Source organism: Phyllobates terribilis, unplaced genomic scaffold, assembly GCF_046119375.1.
Source record: "Phyllobates terribilis strain yellow unplaced genomic scaffold, ASM4611937v1 Scaffold_1__5_contigs__length_1240528914, whole genome shotgun sequence".
Lineage (NCBI taxonomy): Eukaryota > Metazoa > Chordata > Amphibia > Anura > Dendrobatidae > Phyllobates > Phyllobates terribilis.
In genome coordinates, this window is record NW_027362761.1 from 188,895,989 (window position 1) to 188,920,395 (window position 24,407).

A 24,407-nucleotide genomic window follows, 5' to 3' on the forward strand; every position below is an offset into this window, starting at 1 on the left:
ATAAAAAATATATGTATAGACCCTTCACTTTTAGACCACATGCTGAACAGATCTGAATTCAAGATTTTCAAAAGGCCGCTGTTCATATAGTTATGTTTTTGACCTATGATCCCTTTGAGAAATTTTGGTACACATGTGGCTATGAGCATAGGAGGCACATGTAATTTTTTTTTTTTTTTCGCCAGTGCTCAAGTGACATGCACGAGTCTCCACCCCACCTTTTTTGTGGCTGTTATAAAGCCAAAAAAACACAGATTGCCTGCCATATACGGGCAATTCCTGCATTTTTTTTTTGAGTGTTTAACACCCACAAAACATGTGGGGCGGGGACTCGAGCATGTCACTCGACGACCTAATATGACAACCTAATGTCATCAAATTCTATGTCGTACCTGTGGGTTCAAAATGCTCATTATACCACTGGATAAAATCCTTGAGGGGTGTAGTTTCCAAAATGGAGTCACTTTTGGGGGGCTTCCACTGTTTAGGCACATCAGAGGCTCTTCAAATGCAACAGGGTGTCCACTCTCTCTATTCCAGACAATTTTGCATTCAAAAAGTCAAACTGTGCTCCTTCCCTTCTGAGCCCTGACGTGCGCCCAAACAGTAGGTTTCCCCCACATATGGGGTATCGACGTGCTCAAGAGAAAATGGACCACAAAATGTGTTGTGCAATTTCTTCTGTTACCCTTGTGAAAATAAAAAAATTTGGATCTAAAGTAAGTTTTCTGTGAACAAAGTTAAATGTTTTTGTAAAACACCTGAAGGGTTAATAAACTTCTTGAATGTGGTTTTGAGCACCTTGAGGGGTGCAGTTTTTTTGAATGGTGTCACTTTTGGGTATTTTCTGTCATATAGACTGCCCAAATTCACTTCAAATGTGATGTGGTCCCTAAAAAAAAAATAAAATACATTTTGTTGGAAAAATGAGAAATAGCTGGTAAAACAAAAATGGTTTTAAAATTTGTGCTGATGTAAAGTAGACATGTGGGATGTGTTATTTATTAACTATTTTGTGTGACATATCTCTCTAGTTAAAGTGCATAAAAATTCAAAGTTTGAAAGTAGTGACATTTTCAAAACTTTCGCCAAATTTCCATTTTTTTTCACAAATAAACGCAAGTCATATCGAAAAAATGTTACCACTATAATGAAGTACAATATGTCACAATAAACTCTCAGAATGAGTGGGATCTGTTGAAGCCTTCCAGAGTTATTTCCAAATAAAGTGACTGGTCTAAATTGTAAAATTTGGCCTAGTCATTAAGGTCAAAATTGGATCCGTCACTAAGGGGTTAACATTACAATTATTTACACTGCTATGTAAAAATCAAAGCTTGTTTCATGTGCAACATCCCTTTATATTTATCTTGCATACTTATGTGAAGCCATTTGTGAAACTCACTAAATCTGCTGTCCACATAACACAGAGTAAATGTTTACCATGGGTGTGGGGTGTGTTTTTTAATCATGTATATAATTCCATGTAGAATAGCATGGTAATCGGCTACACAAATATGTACAGCTAATTTAAAAAGTGTATTATATGTATTAGACATATGGGTTTGGAGCTTTGGCATACATCAAACGTACACTACAAATGCGGGAATGCATCTTTAATAGTGAAGTATTCTATTGCATTTTTAATTGTTAATTTTGTCTTTGTAATCAAGCTTTTTTTTTAATTTTTATCTTTTAGGCTATATTTGTTTTTTTCTTGCCAAGAGTCACCTAACCACAACTGACCTCTGATGACACATTGGTTCTCTGAAAGACGCATTCCACTTGACAGAAGTGAGATTTTTTTTTTTCTTGTATTCTTAATTGCTCAAGATATTCTGAAATGCTGAGAAGAAAACTACGCCACTGTAAAGTCAGACGACTAGGCTTGTTGCTCTTTATCGCACTAACTGCAGCCACCCTCACGGTGGTGAAGAACCACAGCAAAACTCTATATTTTACTAGCAGAAATTTAGAAATTGTAGGGGAGAATCCCACTAGTAATGTGAACTGTACAAGGATCCTAAAAGGTGACATCGAAGCAATCCAGAGTGCCAAATTAGAGCTCATCACTGTGAAAAGCAGGAGACTGCAGCAACGTCTGAATGAAAATGACTACATCAATATGACCAAAGATTGCGATTCTTTTACCAAAGATCGCAAATATATTTTATATCCACTTAGCAATGAAGAGCGTGATTTCCCCATAGCCTATTCTATAGTGGTTCACCATAAAATTGACATGTTTGAAAGACTTTTGCGTACAATATACATGCCTCAAAATTATTATTGCATCCATGTCGACAAGAAATCTTCTGAATCTTTCATGGCTGCAGTGAAAGGAATCGCCACCTGTTTTGAAAATGTATTTGTAGCCTCCCAATTGGAGAATGTAGTATATGCATCATGGAGTCGTGTTCAAGCTGACCTCAACTGCATGAAAGACCTTCACCATGCAGATACTCAGTGGAAATACTTAATAAACCTCTGTGGCATGGATTTTCCAATAAAAACAAACAGAGAAATGGTACAGATGTTAAAAGCCTTGAAAGGTGAAAACAGTCTAGAAACAGAGAAGATGCCACCACACAAAGAAGTCCGGTGGAGGAAGCACTATGAGATAAATGGTCATGTCCTTCATAAAACTGGTGTTGACAAGGAGCCGCCACCATTTGAAATCCCAGTGTTTTCTGGCAGTGCATATTTTGTTGTCAGCCGAGCTTTTGTTAGCCATGTCTTGGAAAATGACAAAATGAGAGCGTTTCTAAAGTGGTCTGAGGACACTTATAGCCCAGATGAATTTTTATGGGCCACTCTACACAGATTTCCCGAAATGCCAGGATCTGTTCCTGCCAATGGTAAATACGATGTTTCAGACATGAATTCTGTCGCAAGGTTTGTGAAATGGCAGTACTTGGAAGGAGATGTTGCTAAAGGAGCACCATATCCACCGTGTGCTGGAGATCATGTGCGATCAGTTTGTGTCTTTGGTGCTGGTGATTTGCCTTTTATGTTGGGGAAGCATCACTTATTTGCTAATAAGTTTGATATGGATGTAGACTCTATTGCCATTCAGTGCCTAGAAGAACATCTGAGGTACAAAGCACTATATCCAGAAATATATGGGTGATCTCTGAACACACATATCATGCCACTTTCTGACACTGCACAGTATTTGTAGGGCTGATGTGGCAAATCTGTTTTGTACACTGCAAGACGGGAGTATCTTTCAAACATCTATTACAGGAATTGGATAGTACAAAGTTACATGTGAGACTGCAGCTGATGAGCTGCAAATGGCTCCACTATATTTTAACTCCGTAGGAGTTGTCGTGCAATATATTCTTGGCTGCTTCATCACGTCTGTCAACATAAAAGTGCCTTCTTTACGTAAATTCAACATTGTACTGCTGTGCACCTGGTTTGGGACGCTGCCAGGTGGTATTCATGCCATATATATTTTATTAGCCTCTTCAAAGTTTCCTGTTAGATTTTTTTTTTTTTTTTTTTTTTTTTTTATTGTTATGTTAATCATGCTTAAATCCTCTAAAGTATAGTCTTCCATGCTTTTGAGCACATCTAAAAGCAGATTACCAATGGCGAGACATGAGCCAGACAGAATCCAAAGTGACTACTTCAGCCTTATAGTGAATGGCTCTGCCAAGGTTCCAGTCTGAATCCTATTTCTCAACTATTCTTTCAGAAACCCCAATGCAGTGCTCAGTGTATTGCAGCTGCTTATGTGTTAACCTAGCATTCAAAGTAATGTGAATCATCTCCATGGGGAATATAGGGAGCTATGTCTTAAGTTTGGTTTCACGTGTCTGTGAAACATGGATCAGGCTCTGATCAGAAGACCCAGCCCAAATCCTGGGTCTCCTCTCCAAATATGAGGCAATTGTTTCAAGACAGGCCATCTGGGGTCAGGCCAAGTCTTCCGATCTGAGTACGGTTTGTTTTTCATGGACATATAACATTGACCTTAGGAACATTTCACTTTAGTAGCGGTCCCCAGTCATCAGTATGGATTAACCCTTAGTCTGTAAGTGACCTGAAGTCATTAATTCTACTCCACTTCCTTCAAAATATTAAGACTGGAGCAAATTAGTGATAAGCAGTCATTCTTCTAATGTGATGTGTGATAGGTTAACAAATATTTTAATAAAATCACAATTATTTCTGTTTGGAGAAGTGAAAAACATGAAATTGTTAGACTTTTTGTAAGACGAGCTATTTAATATGTAAATTGCCATTTGTTTAACTTATTTTGATTATTAAAATCCATTTTAATAAGCGGTCGATCCAGCAAAGGCTCATGTTATAGAGTAACATGATGATGTGCCAGTCTGTTTGCATTATAGCCTTTATTTTTCTATTGATGATAATACCTGACAATTTTATTTTTCTGAAGTGCCTCAAACCTACTACATTGTAAAGACTGTACACAGTCTATAGAGATTTAGATAATAAAGCAATGATCTGCTGTGTAAACTGACAGGTGTGTCAATGTTTTATTTCTTAACAATACAGCTTTTACCGATACTAGTAATCTACAACATCACGGTCTGATTTCCTTGCCTGCCTCCTGGTGTCAAACAGATGGTAATCAATCAAGCTAAACAGGCTAGTGCTGAGTAGTAAAACAGGGGGAGGCAGAGGCCAGTTAAGTGCTCGATCACTCCCTGGACATTTAATGCCTTATTTGCATATTAAACGCTAATTTCTCAGGAATTCAGCAACAGGCTGAAGTGTAAATCCATAAACACTTAATCTTTTATGACCTACATGCCCTTATATGTGTTCTGGTGGGTTGACCTTGCTGTCAAATTGCTCAGGGAATAGAGCATCATAGCGCATGCGCAGAGAGTAGCTAGGTCGTGACAGGTTCCCTTCAACTCTACTACCTGATTAATCCACCTTTCTCCTCGCTACAACTCTGCCCTTTACCAATCTTTTCACTGGATTCCATTGCACAGTGAATCCAGTTTAAAATACACTGCTCAAAAAAAAAGGGAACCCTCAAATAACACATCCTTGATCTGAATGAATGAATGAATGAATGAAATATTCTCATTGAATACTTTGTTCTGTACTAAGTTGAATGTGCTAATGACAAACTCACACAAAAATCATCAATAGAAATCAAATTTATTAACCAATGGAGGCCTGGATTTGGAGTCACCCCAAAGTGTAAAAACACACTTCAGGCTGATCCAGCTTTAATGTCCTTAAAACAAGTCAAAATGAGGCTCAGTATTGTGTGTGGCCTCCACGTGCCTGTATGACCTCCCTGCAATGCCTGGGCATGCTCCTGATGAGGTTGCGGATGGTCTCCTGTGGGATCTCCTCCCAGACCTGGACTAAAGCATCCGCCAACTCCTGGACAGTCTGTGGTGCAACGTGACGTTGGTGGATGGAGCGAGACATGATGTCCCAGATGTGCTCAATTGGATTCAGGTCTGGGGAACGGGTGGGCCAGTCCATAGCTTTAATGATTTTACAGAAGTTTTATTTACTTGGAGTTATATTCTGTTGGTTGTGTTCCCTTTATTTTTTTGAGCAGTGTACTAACAAGAACTTGCATGTTTGTTCACAATTAGTGTTGAGCGAGTATGTTCTATTAACACTTTCGCCGAGTATGTTCAGGCCGAGCTCCGAGTATTTACAGCTGCTCGGTGATATGTTTGAATCACTCCCGTGTGCATGATTTGCGACTGTTTGACAGTTTTATTACATAGGAGGAATGTCTATTTCTTACACATTCCTCACATGTAATAAAGCTGTCAAACAGTTGCAAATCATGCACACGGGAGCGATTCAAACATATCACCGAGCAGCTGTAAATACTCGGAGCTTGGCCCGAGCATACTCTGAACAGAACATACTCGCTCAACACTATTCACAATCTGTCTCCTCTTACATCTCCAAACTAATCTCCAAATTCCCCCCACCAGTGATCAGAAGACCTTTCTTTCCTATGCCCTCCTATGTCCCTCCCAGAACTGACTCTAAGTTTTCCCCTGAGCATCCCCATCCCCCATCTTCTGGAATCCACTAACACAGTTAAAACCTTCAGATGCTACCTGAAATGCATCTCTTCAGAAAAGTCTGCAGCCTGAAAATAAACCCATTGTTTGTCATCACCACCGGCGCGCATAGCTTGTAAACCCGCGAGGGCAGGGCCCTTTGCACCAGTTATGTCAGTTTTTTGTTCATTGTATTTGTATATTACATATGTAAACACTCTTTATATGTACAGCACCCTGCAATTTATGGTGCTCTAAAATAAATGATAATGAAAAATATTGTTTTGGGTCCTAAATTTTTAGACTTTTGACTTAAGGCTCTGTTTTGAAAAAAAAAATAAAGTTGCCATTTTAATTTACCATATAAATGTGAGGGGAAAAAAAATATTCCATGGTTATTTTAGGGGCAACGTGATTACCAAAAAAGTAGATACTCAATGTATTTTTAGGTGTTTTTCTCTTCATGTACAATAAATAAGGTGGCAATTAGTTAATTTGGACATTTATGAATGTGGTAATGCCAAACGTGTTTTTTTTGTTTGATTTTTTTTATATATTTTACATTTTTTTAAGTAGTAAAAGGCTTCTTACAAGAATAAACAAGTGTGAATACGATTAAGGCTGTGTGCCCACGATGCGTTTTTTAAGCCGCAGAAACGCTTAAAAAACGCTTGGTAGAAGGTCTGCCATGTCCTCCAATGATAATCCGCATGTGCTGTGCACATGCTGCTGAAATTTCCGCTGCGGATTATCATTGCAGAAAAATACGCAGCACTACCAATTTTGCGGAAGCGCTGCGTTTTCACCGCCATTGACTTGCATTGGAACGCATGGAATCCGCATCACTGCATCTGTACATGCGGAATCCATGCGTTTCAATGTGCGGATGGTACCCGGGTCTGGAGAAGAGGAGACTCTCCTCCGGATCCGGGTACCATAGAACCTGTAAAAAAAATAATAAAATAAACATTATACTTACCTTCTCATGGTCCCCGGTGTCTTTGTCTTGGCTTGCCGGCAGATCGCGGTGGACTCAAGGACCTGCCATGATGTCATTTAGTCATGTGACGGGTCACGCGACCGCTGACGTCGGAAGGTCCTTTAGTCTACCGCGAGCTGCCGGCAAGCCGAGACGCATTGAATAAAGACACCGAAGGCCACCAGAAGGTAAGTATAATATTTATTTTTTAACTTTCTTTCGGACACACTATATAAATCTATGCCGGTTGCATGGATTTATATAGTGTGACCAAGTTGTCAAGCACTTTCCAAGTGATGCTAAAATCGCTTGGAATGTGCTTGATAACCGGCATGCGGAAATGCATGTAAAGAACGCTTCACTTCCGCTTGTCCCTGGTAGGAGAAACGAATGTACAAATCCGCATGTACAATCCGCATGTACAATCCGCATGTACAATCCGCATGTGTTATTCCTGCCAGGGAGATGCAGAAACACTTAGGAAAATATCCAGAGCATTTCCACATCGTGGGCACATAGCCTTAGGGGGTTTTCCTACAAACAAAAGTTCATTTTATTTACTAGATCTTGGAATAATAATAACTTCCACATTTGGCTGCGATTTAAAAAATATTCCTGTGCTGAGATAATCTTATAAATGTGCCCCTGCTGTGTACTGTGTAATGGCTGTGTCTGACCGTACAGGGACATGGTCTGATCATACCACATCTCCTGGGCAGGGGAGAACGCAAAAGAGTATACAGACAGGACAGCACGGGATCACAGCTGATTCTTTTTGTGAGGTAAAACATTTCACTGCCTGTTTTTTAAGCAATGTTTTACCTCAAAGATAGGACAGCATGGAATCACAGCTGATTCTGTCTGTATACTCTTTACCTTCATCACCTGCCCAGAAGATGTGGTATATACAGGCCATGTCCCTGTACGGGCAGACACAGCCATTACACAGTACACAGCAGGGGCACATTTATAAGATTATCTCAGCACAGGAACATTTGTTTTAATCACATCCAATTGTGGAACTTATTTTTATTCTAGTAAATAAAATGAACTTTTGTTCGTGGGAACACCCCTTTAATGAAAAAATATTATTTTGCTTAAATACTAGCTCAACAAGTTGCTTGCATCTTCCTTATGCAGGTCTGATCCAGATTACCGCTGCTGCTGGAGAAAACCCCTACACATTTTCATGTAATTCTGTGTACAGTTTTCCTTGATTGACAGCTGGAGCCCAGTGCTGCAGTAGCCTGCTCTTTTCAGTTGTGTGACAGTGGCTGCTTTGTGTTTTCTTAACTCCAGTGTATTAGAACCTTGCTATAATCTGCATTGCACCTGTGCCAGGGAGACCTGATTTTTATTTATTTTTTCAATTCACTGACAGAATTCAGAGATCTTAAAAAATAGCTTAATATTATTTATGAATAAATGCAGATAACATGGGTTTGAATCTGAAACAATGTCTTCATAATAAAATAATTTTTATTTTTATAGCGCCAACATTCTGCAGCCCTTTACAATTCAGAAGGTACTTCTACAAACAAGATAAGATGTTACACAGTAGCACATCGTTCAGTACATACCCAGAGGAGTGAGGCCCCTGCTCACAAGCTTACAATCCATAAGGAAATGGGGGTGGGGGAGCACAAAAGGTAAAAATAAAGTGCTTGTCATATATGGTCCAGCTATTAATAAAATTAATGGGGCATTTCAAATAATACTGTATGAACCAGTCACCAGCCCATATGTGTACAAGTACAGATACAAAGTGCTATTCAGTGCATGGAAGGGAGAACGGGGAATATTTAGATAGGTGAGGTGATAGGCTAGTCCAAAAAGTGTTTTCAGGGCATGCTTGAAACTGACTACTGACAATTAACCTGATTTATCTGGGGTAGTGCATTTCAGAAAACTAGTGCAGCACATGAGAAGTCCTGGAGATGGGAAGAGATGCAGGGTGGTGCAGAACTGTGAAGAGCTTTGTGGTTAAGAGTGATAAGTTTATATTGTACTCTGTAGCGGATGGGCAACCAGTTCAAAGACTCGCTCAGGGTAGAAGCATCGATGTAACGATTGGACAGAAATATTATCCTGTCTGCTGCATCAAGGATAGATTGGAGAGGGAACGGTTTAGAAACAGGGAGCCCAATTATTAGAAAGTTGCAGTAGTCCAAGTGAGTATGAATCAGAACAACCGTAAGAGTTTTTGCATTTTCAAAAGTAAGAAAAGATCAAATTCTAGAGATGTTTTTGAGGAGCAGGTGACATGAGTGAGTGAGCGAGTGATATAGGGAATGAATGAAAAATCGGAATCAGATGACCCCAAGACAGTGAGTGTGCGGTTTGATAGTTATGGTAGAACTACATATGCGCAGAGCATAGTTTTAAGAGTCTTGTGCAAAACTGATCCATTATAAACCATTGCAATGGTTTATAACAGCGATCAGGCATGTGAAACTGAAAGTCCCATGAAGGGGACAAAGTATAAAATAAAAAAAAAGTAAAAATATTTAAAAATTTTGATTTATATAATTATACAGGGTGGACCATTTATATGGATACACCTAAATTAAATGGGAATGGTTGGTGATATCAACTTCCTGTTTGTGGCACATTCAGATCCACAAACTATATACAGTTCAGACCAAAAGTTTGGACACGCCTTCTCATTTAAAGATTTTTCTGTATTTTCATGACTATGAAAATTGTACATTCACACTGAAGGCATCAAAACTATGAATTAACACATGTGGAATTATATACTTAACAAAAAAGTGTGAAACAACTGAAAATATGTCTTATATTCTAGGTTCTTCAAAGCAGCCACCTTTTGCTTTGATGACTGCTTTGCACACTCTTGGCATTCTCTTGATGAGCTTCAAGAGGTAGTCACCGGAAATGGTCTTCCAACAATCTTGAAGGAGTTCCCAGAGATGCTTAGCACTTGTTGGCCCTTTTGCCTTCACTCTGCGGTCCAGCTGACTCCAAACCATCTCGATTGGGTTCAGGTCTGGTGACTGTGGAGGCCAGGTCATCTGGCTTAGCACCCCATCACTCTCCTCCTTGGTCAAATAGCTCTTACACAGCCTGGAGGTGTGTTTGGGGTCATTGTCCTGTCAAAAAATAAATGATGGTCCAACTAAACGCAAACCAGATGGAATAGCATGCCGCTGCAAGATGCTGTGGTAGCCATGCTGGCTCAGTATGCCTTCAATTTTGAATAAATCCCCAACAGTGTCACCAGCAAAGCACCCCTACACCATCACACCTCCTCCTTCCATGCTTCACGGTGGGAACCAGGCATGTAGAGTCCATCCGTTCACCTTTTCTGCGTCGCACAAAGACACTGTGGTTGGAACCAAAGTTCTCAAATTTGGACTCTTCAGACCAAAGCACAGATTTCCACTGATCTAATGTCTATTCCTTGTGTTCTTTAGCCCAAACAAGTCTCTTCTGCTTGTTGCCTGTCCTTGGCAGTGGTTTCCTAGCAGCTATTTTACCATGAAGGCCTGCTGCACAAAGTCTCCTCTTAACAGTTGTTGAAGAGATGTCTGCTGCTAGAACTCTGTGTGGCATTGACCTGGTCTCTAATCTGAGCTGCTGTTAACCTGCGATTTCTGAGGCTGGTGACTCTGATAAACTTATCCTCAGAAGCAGAGGTGACTCTTGGTCTTCCTTTCCTGGGGCAGTCCTCATGTGAGCCAGTTTCTTTGTAGCGCTTGATGGTTTTTGTAACTGCACTTAGGGACACTTTCACAGTTTTCCCAATTTTTCGCACTTCATTTCTTAAAGTAATGATGGCCACTCGATTTTCTTTACTTATCTGCTTTTTTCTTGCCATAATACAAATTCTAACAGTCTATTCAGTAGGACTATCAACTGTGCATCCACCAGACTTCTGCACAACACAACTGATGCTCCCAACCCCATTTATAAGGCAAGAAATCCCACTTATTAAACCTGACAGGGCACACCTGTGAAGTGAAAACCATTTCCGGTGACTACCTCTTGAAGCTCATCAAGAGAATGCCAAGAGTGTGCAAAGCAGTCATTAAAGCAAAAGGTGGCTACTTTGAAGAACCTAGAATATAAGACATATTTTCAGTTGTTTCACACTTTTTTGTTAAGTATATAATTCCACGTGTTAATTCATAGTTTTGATGCCTTCAGTGTGAATGTACAATTTTCATAGTCATGAAAATACAGAAAAATCTTTAAATGAGAAGGTGTCCAAACTTTTGGGCTGTACTGTGTGTGTAAAATATAAATATATATATATATATATATATATGTATATATATATATATAAAATCACCAATAATAAGACACCCACCGATATATGGGTGGTGCAATGAAAAAAAGAGCATAATGTGAATACAGGGGGAGTATGAATTCATGTCCACATGTACACTAATATGGCATTATTCAATATAAGCCATAACATTTGGTCAAAAAAGTAAAGACAATTATGATAATCTCAAATGTTGGGTTATAACTCTCTTGGTGTGTCGCTTTTTGATTTTTTTTGTTCATTGTCTAGTTTTTTACTTGAGCCATATGGTCATTTTAATATATTTTCATTAAAATTTATATTTTGTTACACTTTCTATGGATTCAGTTGCAGAGCTTGCAGAGTCGCTGCACAGGCTGTCCCTGGAGGTGAATGACCTCCGCGGTGAGGTACCTAAGCAGCATCAGTGGCTATAGGTTGCCAATATGAAGTTCTCTGCAGGTAGGCCTGCCCAGCCTGAACCTAAGGTTGCGCCACCCCCCCCCACCCCCCCGGACAGGTTTTCTTGCCTGAAAACTGTATTTTAAACGTCCCTATTCCTCCGGAAATGAGGAGCAACGGGTTGGAATTGTAATCTCTCTACTGCAGGACTCTGTCTCCAGTCTGTGGAGGGGGTTTTCAGGGCTCTGGCCCTTATCTATGATGACCCTGACCGAGTCTAGGCTACGTTGCCTTCAGCAGGGGAATCGGTCAGTGGAGACGTACAGTTCGGAATTCCGTAGATGGGCGACGGATTCCAAATGGAATAACTCAGCCCTTAGGAGTCAATTTTGTGAGGGGCTTACCTGAAAGGTTGAAAGATGCCTTTGCAGTATATGAAACCCCTCAGTCCTTGGAGGCTGCCATGCCTTTGGGATAGACAGATGAGACCACCTTCTCCGGGGCCTTCTTGTCGGGGTTGTGTACTTCTGCCAAGGGAGCGGTCTGGGGGTGAACCAGTACTGGGGGAGGTGGAGGAACCCATGCAGTTAGGGGGTGTTTCTGCATCATAATCTCCCCGGAGATTCGCAAGAAAAAAGGCGTATGGTTTTTTTTTGTGGGAAAAAGGGACATTGTCAGGACCTGTCCTTCAATTCCTAAACAAAAGGAGACTCGATTAACTCTTGGTAGTCTGGAGTTGGATAAACAAGGGGTGAATTTGTGGCTAAACTGCAGTTCCCACTTTGTCCTTACAGCAGAGGTGGTACTAGAGAGCCAAACCTAGAAAATTTCTGTGTTTGTTGACAGTGGAGCCGGAATCAGCATGGTGGGTGCTGAGTTTGTGAAAACTCATGGTCTTGCTTGCTGTACTTTAAATAAACCTTTTTCCATTTTCGTCATCGACTCGGCGGCACTTGCACAGAAAGCATTTACTCAGATTGTATATAATGTAAAACTGAGGGTGGGGTCAGTTCATTGTCCAGGACATAGCACGGGATTATTTCACAATCTTCCCACACCGATTGTCTTGGGTATCCCTTGGCTTGTTAAATATAACCCGTTGGTGGATTGGCAAGCTGGGGAGATTATTGAATGGGGAGATTACTGCCATGAGAACTGTTTAGATATTTCCCTTGCTACTGTCTCTACGGAACTATTACCTGCTTTTCTGTCCGGTTTTGAGGACATTTTTTCTTAGAGAGGGTGTCAGGATTTGCCTCGTCATCGTGCTCATGACTGTCCTAATAACCTGACCCCCGGAGCTAAACTACCGAAGTCCAGACTGTATAATCTTTCTGGCCCTGAGAAACAACCCATAAAGGATTTCATTGCGGAAAGAAGGCTGGAGAAGGGACATATCAGACCCTCATCTTTGCCCGTGGCGGCAGGGAGGGTGGTTCTTTGTGAAGAAAAAAAAATGGCGGTCTACGTCCCTGTTTAGATTTCCGGGAATTAAATCAAATTACCATCCGTGATCCATACCCTCTTCCTCTGATTGCTGATTTGTTCAGCCAGGTTGTGGGAGCTAAGGTATTCTCCAAGTTGGATTTAAGGGGAGCCTACAACCTGGTTAGAATCAGAGAAGGGGATGAATGGAAAACAGTATTCCCGGAAGGACATTTCGAGGGTCTGGTTATGCCTTTTGGTTTGACCAATGCACCTGCGGTATTCCAGCATTTCATAAATTATTTCTTTCATCATTTGGTGGGTAAAGGTTTGTGGTGGTCTATCTGGACAATATTTTGGTTTACTCACCTGATTTTGAGACTCCTCGGGAGCATGTTAAGCAGATGCTCCAGATATTAAGGGATAACAAACTTTATGCCAAACTAGAAAAATGTGTTTTTGCTGTTCAGGAGGTGCAGTTTTTGGGGTACTTGTTGTCATCGTCAGGTTTTCGGATGGATCCGGAGAATATCCGTGCAGTCCTTGACTGGGAACGTCCCGAGAAGGCTCTACAATGTTTTCTGGGCTTTACTATTTTTTACAGGAAATTCATCTAAAATTACTCTGTTATAGTGAAACCCCTTACTGACATGGCAAAGAAGGGGTCTGATTTTTCCAAATGGTCAGATGCTTCCCTCCAGGCTTTTTCTTCCTTAATCATTTTGCCACTGCACCTATACTCAGTCAACCCCATATTTCTCAACCCTTTATTGTGGAGGTTGATGCCTCGGATGTCGGGGTTGGGGCTGTGTTGTCTCAGGGTTCGTCCCCTGGTAAATGGCATCCATGCGCCTTCTTTTCTAAAAAATTGTCTTCGGCAGAGAGAAATTATGACGTGGGTAATAGGGAACTTTTGACGATCAAATTGGAGTTCGAGGAATGGCGACATTGGTTGGAGGGGGCTGTCCATCCTATTACTGTTATTACTGACCCCGGCCACCAAAAACGACGAGAGAGGAGGTTCGTGATTGCCTTACCACCTGGATGCCCAGCAAGCACAGAGTTATGATGTTCCTTGATTACTTTACGGCACAGATCAGGTGGTACAAATAACTTTCCTGAAGGGCAGGAGGCTGCGGCGTCCCTCTGAGCCTCCAGCACCTCCCCCTCCAGTTCAGGAAAAAAAGCCGAAATAACTACCCCTTTCTGTAATATCGGGGCATGGTTCTCATGGTCACCACCACCAGGGAAGCTCCAGGACAAAGCATCAGCCTTGACGTTTTTGACCCCTGGACGAAAAGTGACAACAAAATTGAACCTAGTAAAAACAGGGAACATCTGGCTTACCTAGGATTGAGACGTTTAGCTGACTGGAGATATGACCGGTTCTTATGGTCAGTAATAACCGTAATAGGATGGACAGCCCCCTCCATCCAGTGTCGCCATTCCTCGAACTCCAATTTGATCGCCAAAAGTTCCCTATTACCCACATCATAATTTTTCTCAGCCAAAGACAATTTTTTAGAAAAGGGACGCCATTTACCAGGGACGAACTGAGTCAACACAGCCTCAACCCCGACATCCGAAGCATCGACCTCCACAATAAAGGGTTGAGAAACATCGGGTTGACTGAGTATAAGTACAGTGGCAAAGTGATTCTTTATGGAAGAAAAATAATATAATATCTGGAGCACCTGCTTAACAACATGCCCCCGATGGGCATCAAAATCAGGTGAATAAACCAAAATATCGTCCAGATAGTCCACCACAAACCTCCCCACCAAATGATGAAAGATATCATTTATGAAATGCTGGAATACCGCAGGTGCATTGGTCAAGCCAAAAGGCATAACCAGACTCTTGAAATTACCTTACGGGGTACTGAACGCTGTCTTCCATTCGTCCCCATCTCTGATTCTAACCAGATTGTAGGCTCCCCTTAAATCCAACTTGGAGAATACCTTAGCTCCCACAACCTGGCTGAACAAATCAGGAATCAGAAGAAGAGGGTATGGATCACGGATGGTAATTTGATTTAATTCCCGGAAATCTAAACAGGGACGTAGACCACCATCTTTTTTCGTCACAAAAAAGAACCCTGCCACCACGGGCGAAGTTGGGGTCTGATATGTCCCTTCTCCAGACTTTCCGCAATGAAATGGCTTGTCTCTCAAGGCCAGAAAGATTATACAGTCTGAACTTGGGTAGTTTAGTTCTGGGGGTCAGGTTAATAGGACAGTCATAAGCGCGATGAGAAGGCAAATCCTGACACCCCTTCTCATAAAAAACGTCCTCAAAACCAGACAGAAAAGCAGGCAGTATCTCCGCAGAGACAGCAGCAATGGAAACATTCAGACAGTTCTCATGGCAGTAATCTCCCCATTCAATAATCTCCCCGGTTTGCCAATCCACCAATGGATTATGTTTAACAAGCCAGGGGATACCTAAAACAATTGGAGTAGGGAGATTCTCCAAAACATAGCAAGGAATGATTTCACAATGAACTGACCTCGCCCTAAGTTTCACATTATGTACAATCTGAGTAAATACTTTCTGTGCAAGTGGCGCCAAGTTAATGGCAAAGATGGAAATGGGTTCAGCTAAAGCACAGCAAGTGAGACCATGAGTTTTCACAAACTCAGCATCAACCATGCTGACCCCAGCTCCGCTGTCAACAAACACAGAAATTTTTCGATTTTGCTCTCTAGCACCACCTCTGCAGTCAGGACAAAGCGGGAACTGCAGTTTGGCCACAAATGCACCCCATGTTTATCCAACTCCAGACTACCGAGAGTTAATCGAGTCTCTTTTTGTTTAGGCATTGAAGGACAGGTCCCAGCAAAGTGTCCCTTTTTCCCACAAAAAAAAAAACACGCCTTTTTTCTTGTGAATCTCCGGCGAGATGTATGATGTAGAGACACCCCCTAACTGCATAGGTTCCTCTACCTCCCCCAGTACTGGTTCACCCCCAGACCGCTCCCTTGGCAAAGGTACACACCCCCGACAAGAAGGCCCCAGAGAAGGAGGTTGCACCCGTCTATCCCGAAGGCGCTTATCCCGACGTATGGCCAAAGACATGGCAGCCTCCAAGGACTGAGGGATATCATATACAGCCAAGGCATCTTTCAACCTTTCCGTTAGCCCCTCACAAAATTGACTTTTAAGGGCTGAGTCATTCCATTTGTAATCCGTTGCCCATCTGCGGAATTCCCAACTGTATGTGTCCACTAACCGAATCCCCTGCTGAAGGCGACATAGCTTAGACTCAGCCAAGGCGACTCGGTCAGGGTCATCATAGATTTGGGCAAGAGGTCCAAAAAAAAACCTCCACAGCTTGGAGACAAACTGAATCCTGCGGTAACGAAAACACCCACGACTGAGGATCTCCCTGCAGTAGAGAGATCACAATGCCAACCCGTTGCTCCTCCTTACCGGAGGAGTAGGGACTAGTGTTGAGCCACCCCCGTAGTGTTCGAGTTCGGTTCGGTTCGTCGAACACCCGTGTGTTCGCCGAACTGTTCATCGAACACCTTCGAACACCGTTAAAACCAATGGCAGGCAAACAAAAACACATAGAAAACACCTTCAAAGGTGTCCAAAAGCTGACAAACTGCTCAGAAGACATAACTAACACATGGAAAAGTGACAAGTACATATAGTCATGCGAAAATAAAAGAGGTGGAGGAGTAAAAGGAGGGGGAGACACAGATATAGGCATGTCATGCCCTTCTAAAATCCAAAAAGTGAGAAGCCGACACGGCCAGTCCGCTCCTGCCCGTGCCACCTCCGTGTCGCCGGGTTTGTGCCAGAGCCGCGGTGAACCCTGATGGCCAGCCCCCCTCTCCCAATACTGGTGCCTGTCCGCTGGTGGGTCGAGCGAGCCCCCCTGTGGTGGAGGCAGCTCTAAGCTTTTTAATTTAAATTGTCTCTCTAATTTGAATGAATACACTTTAAATCCATTTACAAGGATCTATTGGAGGGCAAGTCTCATGCCAGCAGCTGCGTAATTCCAGCTCCAGTAGCGTCCACTAAAGCTGCTGCAGTTAAAAAGCTTTTATAAGGATCGAGCTCGGCTGTCCACCGCAAGGCATCCTACTGCCAGTCCCAGCCCCTATGCCTTGGGGTGCCTCCTGATGCTCTTCACTGAGTATCCCATGGTCCCGAAGCATTTCCTTTGAAAAAATTAAGTGTCTAAACTACAGGTGGTGTAGCTTGCTTAACAGCCGGGATAATCCGCTGACTAGCAGACACTGCTACTAGGAACAAAGTATTTCCTGGGCTAGATGCAGTTAAAAATTTGTAATTAGATACTCTCGTTGGATGCTGAGAAAGCATTCCATAGAGTCTCCTGGCACGCCATATATGATTCTCTTAAAAAGCTTGGGGTAGGGGTCTAGGGGACCCTTTTATAGCCAAAATCGCGGCCCTGTATCACAATACGTCACCTAGGCTGAAGATAAATGGAACTGTAGCACCCTGAGGGCTCGGTTGCTACAGAGGTATTGCACCTCACCCAGAGGTGTGATATCTCACTCTCAGGTAAGGATGGAGTGTGGATCAGGACCCGACACCTGCATGCATTACACCACATTGCCGTGGGGCAGGGCGACCAATTTGCCTCTGAGATGGGCACGACAGTCCCTGTCCCTGGCTGGAGTGGGGGGAGGGAACACTGAGGAAGGGGAACCCTGTAGTGCAGGAGCAGGGAGGAAGCAGTTCCTGGGTGCATTGAGAACGGAGTATAAAAGGTGGGCACCATCTTAGTTCAGTGCAGAGAAGTCTGAGCAGAAGTGGCAGGGAGCAGGGGCTCTGCATGAGCTCTGCTCCGGAGGCGGGCCTAGGAACAGAGGCCCAGGCCTGGAAGAGGGAGAAGGAAGGAAGAGGAGCGGAGAAGGCTCCAGGAACGAGGAATGAAGGGATCCCAGGGGTGCGGACGGGCGAGTCGCCACCGCACGCCCGAATCCACCTGCGTGGAGGGGTCAGGCCAAAGGGGGAGACCGGTCCCCGAAACTAGTGGAGGCAGGAAACGACCCTCAGCTAGAAACCGGAGGCTGTGACATTTTATGTGGCGCAGCCCCTCGCTACACCCGCTAGGAAGGCACCACATAGGGTCAGGGAAACTGGCGCCAAGTTTACCAAGAGGAGGCCCAAGGCAGCCGGACAGAAGGGTTGGTAAGAAAGGCCAGACAAAGGACACACAAAGGGGGTCCTGTGAAGCGCTCCAAAGTTATCTGGGAGTTGTCTGAGCCCCTCACCTGGTGAGCACAGTACGACGTGGGCAGCCGTTACCTGCAGACGTGGTCTGGATAATAAGAACTGTGAGTAAAGGCCCTGGACTGCATCACTGACTCCGTGTCGTTACTGCTGCTGCCCTGCACCATCACCCCCATCCTCCGCATACACTGCCCTGAGGCTATACCCCTCCCGTGGGGAGTTATGCTACGCTCTGCTGCACCCACAACACCAGCCTCAGCGGTCTGCCCTGCAGCGGCGGTTCTCTCTGACCGCAATCCACGGGTGGCGTAGTCGGACATTTAAACATCAAAACCACATAAATAGTTCCGCCACTGGTTTGACCACCCTGAGCCACGGAACCGGGTCGCCGCCACGAAGACTACAACCACCAGCATCCACCAAAAAGGGTCCGGCTCCGGGTGTCCCAAGGCCCAGGGGGTGCATCAGAACATTTTCATCACCTTTCACAATCACCAATGGGACAAGGCAGGGATGTCCTCTGTCCCCTCTCTTATACATCCTAGTGACGGAGCACCTGCTCTCATCAATTCGCCATAACCCCAATATTAGGTGGATTGAGGTGGGAGGCACCGAGTACAAGTGCTCTCTATTTGCTGATGATGTCCTAGTATATATCACTCAATCACATATATCCATCCATGCTGTTATGGCTGAAATAGATCACTTTGTTACATGGTCAAATTTTAAAATCAATGCAGCGAAGTCTGAGGCCCTCGATGTCTCCCTCCCCAAATCCATATAGGATTCCATCCAGTCCAACTTTCCCTTTGCCTGGCCCTCACAGGGTATCAAATACTTAGGAATTCCTATTCATAGAGACCTCTCCCATCTATGTTATCTTAATTTTGGGCCCTTTATTGAACAACTCCATACAGACCACGGTTGGCAAGTTAGAACTGTAAGATTCACTACGTGAACCACTGGTGTTTTGTGGAAAAGCACATGTACACTGCGTTCCAAATTATTATGCAAAAAAGTGTTTAGGAGTGATAAGGGAAGAATTTGTTTGCTTGTCAGTTAAACTCATTGATGGTGATGTGTGTCAGGGCTCTTTATATCACTGTAAGCAATTGCAGACACCTGTGCTAATTAGTTTGGCAGGTGTGTCCAATGAAAGGCAAGACTACTTAAGAAGGCTGTCTCACATTATTAAGCAGCCTACATTTTCTGCCAAAATGGGAAAGAAAAAGGATGTGTCGGCTGCTGAGAAGCAACAAATTGTGGAGTGTTTAGGTCAAGGCATGACTACAATCAACATTGTGCGATGATCAGGATGAAGTCTCTTGGCAATCAAGAAGTATGTAGCTGATTCACAGTACACACGTGTGCGTGCTGATAAGGGCAAATTGAGGACTCTTTCCTACAGGCAATTACGTCAGGTTGAAAGAGCAGCGGCAAAAAAGCCTTGTCATAGCAGCAGACAAGTTTTTGAAGCTGCTTGTGCCTCCAACGTCCCCCGAACAACAAGATGCAGAGTCCTTCAGAGGTTTGCAGCTGTGCATACGCCATCCTGTCGACCTCCTCTATCCACTTCACACAAGCAGAAACGGCTCCAGTGGGCCAAACATTACATGAAGACTGATTTCAAAACTGTTTTGTTCACGGATGAGTGCTGTGCAGCGCTCGATGGTCCAGATGGATGGAGTGGAGGATGGTTGATGGACACCCCACGCAAACACGGCTACAGCGCCAACAAGGAGGAGGTGGAGTAATGTTTTGGGCTGGAATCATGGGGAGAGAGATTGTCGGCCCCTTTAGGATCCCTGAAGGCGCTAAAGATGAACTCCATAATGTATGTGGATTTTCTCAAACAGCACTTCCTGCCATGGTTCAAGAAGAAGAACCGTGTATTTCACAGCAAGATCATTTTTCTGCATGATAATGCACCATCTCATGCTGCACATAAAACATCTGCATCTCTGGCTGATATGGGCATAAAAGGGGACAAACTTATGGTGTGACCCCCATGCTCCCCTGACCTGTACCCCATTCAGAACCTTTGGAGCATCATTAAAAGAAGTGTCTATGATGGCGGGAGGCAGATCACATCTAAGCAACAGCTCTGGGAGGGTATTCTGTCCTCATGCAAAACAATTGAAGCAGAAACCATTCAAAACCTGACAAATTCAATGGACGAGAGAGTTCAGAAGCTCCTTTCGAACAAGGGGTCCTATGTGAAAATGTAACATCACCTAGAATAAAGTTTTGAGTTGAAAACTGTTTGATTTCAGTTTCTAACAACCTGCTAATGCTTATAATTTCAAAAATGACCATTTTTTTGGTCTTTATTAAAATGAAAAGGTTGATCGAAAAGTTTGGGGGATCTAAGAGTGTGGCAACCCAGTAGTCATGATTACTTCGAATTCTGACAATATGAGGGTCATGCTGCAGGTAGTGCAGCAAGAAGGCACTTATGTGTCTTGCGCATCTCGGAGCCCCAAAATTATTTTCCGGGCTAGATGCAGCTAAAAATTATTATTAATTTTAAATCTGGTGAAGCTTTAGTATAGATGGCCTAATAGGATCAGTGCTGCACACTGCTACAAAGCCCAAATTATTTTCCAGTCAAGATACAGATAAACATGATTAGTAATTTTAAATCTGGTGGAGCTTATTATAGATGGCCTAATAGAATCAGTGCTGCACACTGCTACAAAGCCCAAATTATTTTCCAGCCAAGATACAGATAAACATGATTTGTAATTTGAAAGCTTAAAACGGTAGGTAGGGTGATTTTAACCAATCATCAAGCTTTTACTCTCCCCAGGATGACACAGGGGTAGAAAAGTCGTTTCGGATCCATGATTTGTTCATCTTTATGAGCGTGAGTCTGTCTACATTATCAGTGGAGAGCCGCGTGCGCTTATCTGTCAGCACACCACCAGCAGCGCTGAACACACGTTCAGACAGAACGCTGGCTGTGGGGCATGACAAGATCTCCAAGGCGTAAGTGGCTAGCTCCGGCCATTTATCCAGATTGGAAGCCCAAAAAGAGCAAGGGTCCAGTGACACAGTCGTGGCTTCAATGTTTACTTGGAGATACTCCTGTACCATCGTCTCTAGGCGTTGACTATGTGTCAGACTTCTTGTCTCCTGTGGCCTTGCAAAGGATGGGCTAAAAAAGTGGTGAAATGATTCCGCAAAATTGATGTTACCAGCAGATACTCTGGTTCTGTTACGGTTTGAGTGCTGAACACTTGACGGTCCCACGGTTGGCAAGTTGGAACTGTGAGATTCACTACGTGCACCACTGGTATTTTGTGGAAAAGCACATGTAAGATTCTGCAACAGTCTCTGCTGATACTCCTGCATGCGTGCATCCCTTTCTATGGCAGGAATAATTTCTGCATATTTACTTTTGTACCGGGGATCTAACAGTGTGGCAACCCAGTAGTCAGGATTATTTCTAATTCTCACAATTCGAGGGTCATGTTGCAGGTAGTGCAGCAAGAAGGCACTCATGTGTGTTGCGCATCCAGGAGCACCAAGTCCCTGTTGTGTTGGTGGCGAGGTAACAATCATGCTTCCTTCCTCTGTCCTCTGCCCCCAACTTCGCACAACAGAAATGTGATCAAGGTCTCCCTCATCTGATGAGTCTTCCATCAGTTCGTCCTCCACTTCTTCCTGGGCTCCTGCACCTTCCTCACTAGTTTGGCTGCTACCATGCGCCCTGGTAAAACCATCTCCCCCACCCTCACATGCCTGCCGCCTTGGTGCTGCCGACCGTCTGGACCTTGCAGATGTTAGCCCTTCCGCATACAACTCCTCCTCCTCTACTTCCTCCACCTCCTCTTGTGCCACCACCTGACTCCGAATTCTGTTTAACATGTGCTCCAGCATGTAAATCACCGGAATAGTCATGCTGATAATGGCATCGTCAGCACTAAACATCTTCGTCGCCATTTCAAAACTGTGCAGAAGGGTGCATAGGTCCCTGATCTGAGACCACTCCTCCAGCGTGATTTGCCCCACCTCTGAATCTCGTTGGCCCAGGCTATACGTCAGAACTTATTGCACCAGGGCTTGTCGGTGCTGCCACAGTCGCTGCAACATGTGCAGAGTTGAATTCCACCGGGTAGGCACATCGCATTTTAGCCGGTGAAGTGGCAGGCCCAACGACTTCTGTAGAGATGTAAGTCGCTGAGCTGCGGGATGCGAACGGCGGAAGTGAGCACACAGCGACCGTGCCCTCTGCAGAAGGCCATCTAGTCTGGGATAGTGGGCTAAAAATTGCTGGACAACCAGGTTCAACACGTGAGCCATACAAGGCACGTGTGTGACATTGCCCCGGCGAAGGGCCGCACCCAGGTTTGCAGCATTGTCGCACACGGCCTTCCCTGGTTTCAGGTCCAGTGGAGACAACCATTCATGAAATTGGTTCTCCAGAGCTGACCACAACTCCTCAGCTGTGTGACTCACATTTCCCAGACATTTCAATGTAAAAACCGCCTGATGACGTTGAGCCCTACTGCCAGCATAGTAAGGAGGTGTGCAGGATCCCTTCTGCGCAGTTAGAAAGCTTGTGGCATGACCAGACAGGCTTTGGGTGCAGGTGGAAGACCGAGAGGAGGTTGAGGAGGCAGAAGCAGTGGAGGAACTTTGACATAAAGAGGATTGACGCACAACTCGTGGGGACGGCAAGACTTGGACAGCAGCCCCTTGTCCTGCTGTCACCATAGTTACCCAGTGCCCAGTCAGCGACATGTAACGCCCCTGTCCATGCCTACTCGTCCAAGTGTCTGTGGTGAAATGCACCCTGTCACACACAGAGTTTCTCAAAGAAGCGGTGATGTTGTGTGCGACATGCTGGTGGAGCGCAGGCACACCTTTCTTTGAGAAGTAGTGCCGACTGGGCATCTGGTACTGGGGCACTGCGACGGACATAAGGTCTCGAAAATCCTCTGTGTCCACCAGGCGGAAAGGCAGCATTTCTGTAGCCAAGAGCTTGCAGATGGTGAAATTCAACCTCTTAGTTTTCTCATGGCTAGGAGGAAATGGTCTTTTACTTGTCCACATCTGAGGGACCGAGGGCTGGCTATTGTGCTTAGACGGGGTTGATAAGGGTGTCCCCGGCAAACTGCCGGTCTGTGAGGAAGATGCAGGCGGACATGTTAGGTTGCCTTGATCCAAAGGTGGTGCTATCGATGTCGGACAGCGCTCAACACCAGCTGGTGTTACCACCTCCAATCACGCTGGCTGTTGCGGGTAAAGAGGTGGCAGGTCTGCGCCCCAAAACAGGTGTGACTGCTGTCCCCCCAGTCACAGAGGATGAAGAGGCCGCGGATGCACAAGATATGGCAGACGGTGGTTGGCCCGGCCGGCTAGGCCGCATTGTAGCACACTGAGCTTCCCACTGCAACTTATGCTTCATGTCCATGTGCCTGTTCATGCATGAAGTACTCAAACTATGTATTTTTTGGCCTCTACTTAGCTTTTGCTGACAAATGTTACAGATAACACGAGTTGGGTCATCTTTATCGATCTGAAAAAATGCCCAGGCTATGCAAGGCTTAGCACCCATGCGACCTGAAGAGCCACCACGACTTGTGGTGAGAGGCAGAGTTGTGTTTGAGGATGCAGTTGTTGACGTGCTTCCAGTACTACGTCTCTGTCCAGGAAGGCGCAACCTGACCTCGTCGTCACTAGCATCTTCCTCCACCTCCTCTGCTGACCTCATCTCTTGGCTGACTGTGGGTTGACAGTAAGTGGGATCTCCAACCTCATCATCATCACCCTGTGCGTTATCACACCCGTCGTCCTCAGAGTCAACCTGTTCCTGCCCTGACAAAAAACTAAAGTTGTCGCTCCAATCAGGTATTTGAGTCTTATCATCGTCTTCCTCATTGTCTCCACCAACAGGAGTTACAGTTTGGGAATGAGGGTCTACATTATGGTCAGAACCTTCTGCGTCTGGTCCTGGATCCGACTCATAAAGATTCTGGGCATCAGTGCAGATCATTTCCTCGTCTGGATTCACAGAAGCGCTGGAGTCGACCACTGATTCCCAGGCTATAGTATGAGTAAACAGCTCTGCAGACTCAACCATCTGTTC

General features: G+C 44.2%; 1 protein-coding gene across 1 annotated transcript in view; it reads left to right on the forward strand.

Annotated features, from left to right (window-relative positions):
* Positions 1–4,495, forward strand: part of GCNT1 (glucosaminyl (N-acetyl) transferase 1) — a 45,538-nt gene extending 41,043 nt beyond the window's left edge. Inside the window, exon 2 of the mRNA XM_073670727.1 lies at positions 1,700–4,495. Coding sequence (XP_073526828.1) covers positions 1,844–3,130 — 1,287 coding nt within the window. The 5' untranslated portion in view covers positions 1,700–1,843 and the 3' untranslated portion in view covers positions 3,131–4,495. The remainder of the gene's footprint in view (positions 1–1,699) is intronic.
* Positions 4,496–24,407: the final 19,912 nt, after the last annotated feature.